General features: G+C 32.4%; 1 protein-coding gene across 1 annotated transcript; it reads right to left on the reverse strand.

Moving 5' to 3' along the window:
* LOC132255027 (uncharacterized) lies at positions 1–1,030 on the reverse strand. Its single transcript, XM_059742491.1, has 4 exons — positions 866–1,030; positions 708–800; positions 497–610; positions 1–399 (listed from the first exon to the last, which is right to left on the reverse strand). Exons 1-4 carry the CDS (start codon positions 1,028–1,030, stop codon positions 1–3), a joined length of 771 nt encoding a protein of 256 aa, XP_059598474.1.
* Positions 1,031–1,777: the final 747 nt, after the last annotated feature.

Consider the following 1,777-nt stretch of genomic DNA (forward strand, 5'->3'; position numbering starts at 1 on the left):
TTAGCTTAACTGAATAAATGCCTTCTTCTGTGGTTCTATTGCTTTTGGTGAGGTCACATCTTCAACTTTACGGATTGGCTTATCCACTGCTTCTGGTAGGAGAAGTTGTTTTTGCTTCATGTTTGAACTGCTAACATCAGATTGGGGAGTAACAACTTCTACTTGAGTCAGTTTTGCTAGCACTTCTGCCTGAAATATTCTTTGTTCTTCTTTAGATGCTGCTATGAAATCCCTGACAGCACGATCTGCAGCACTATTGAAATATTGGCGAGGTGTGTAGTGCTTCCCTTTGGCCCTAACTCGACCACTATACTCAGGAGTACCCAATGCTTCCACAAGTATATCATTACTTCCACTAACACTTCTACCATTCTCTTGAGACTCTTTCAATAGCTTGTCCTTAAAAAATATTAATTATAAAGTTAAATTGCAAATTTGTTATTGTAAATAACTTATTATAAATATATGTAATTAAAATTGAAAAATATTCACTTACTATTTTCTCAATTACTGGTATGGCCACTTCATCAAAGGTGCCGTCCTTTTTTTCCCTTACTTTCTTCCACAATATGCTTTGATCAATAGTTTCAATTGATCCACTTGCAACCATCTTTCAAAATAGGACAATGTATAATATAATTATCATATAACCCTATTATGTATTATGCATAAAATAAATAAAAAACAATTAATAGGCTTACACTTACCATCTCTTCCTCAAGACCGGCATATCCTTTCCTACTTAGATGGTGATTATAAATGTTTCTCTTTCTTCTTTCTTTTTGAATTTCTCGATATTCCTATAAATTAAAATTTTATAATTAATGAATGTGAATAAGAGGTATGTAAAGAGTCTTAATTATACCTTAAAGTTGTCAGACAATCTATCTTTGACAAATATTGTCCAATCTTCATCCTCAATAAAAGTATATTGAATTGGTGGTCTTTTGAGGAGCTTCGGTTGGTCTTCAAAAGGAAGAATGTACTTCACTGTTAGCAAGTTCTTAAAGGACCGAAAGCATTTTCCCATTGTTAACATACAATTCCTCCTGCTTTTATGATTTAATGAAAAAGCAGTCTGCACATTAATACCAAACTTTAGTAATTTCAAGAGGTTAAGAATGATAGACATTTTGCATCAAAGTGATTTAAATAAGAAATGGTTACCTCAATGCTATCCCATAACTTATCCTTCAACTGTTTAGGTACAACATGCCAAGTTTTATATCTTATTAGCACCATAGTGCGTGCTAACACGCCTAAGTAGCTTGTTAGATGAACTGCTGATTCTCCTATGAAAATGCCATCAAGATTGTACTTAACCAACAACTTAACCCCCTTGCTTCTGTTTTTTATAATCATATGCTTCCGTGTCATCCCTTTGTACTTCCTTTTTTATGGGTTTTTCTCCTTCCTTTGTCTCCATTCTTGTAACAAAAAAAATAAAAAATGATAAAGATTAGTTAAAATTATATTGCATATAACCTAGTCAAAGAACAATTGTAAAACATAACTTTTCAAAGAAACAAATCCATAATCATTGTACAATGAAATGCAATAGATCATGAATTCAATAGATCTTTTTAGAATTGTTCATCATATAACAAGGATAACACTTCATTTAAACTTTTTTTTGTCCCGCTTTGTTTAACATTTCATTTATTTTAAGCAACCCAAGGGCCTTTGTATAAGAAAGCTAAATTTGCAGTAGGAATTTCCTATAAGAATCAACATGGAAGGAGCACGTGGTTTCAACAAGTTCATCAAGTCCATAAGA

The sequence above is a fragment of the Vitis vinifera genome, chromosome 14 (genome assembly GCF_030704535.1).
Source record: "Vitis vinifera cultivar Pinot Noir 40024 chromosome 14, ASM3070453v1".
Classification (NCBI taxonomy): Eukaryota; Viridiplantae; Streptophyta; class Magnoliopsida; order Vitales; family Vitaceae; genus Vitis; species Vitis vinifera.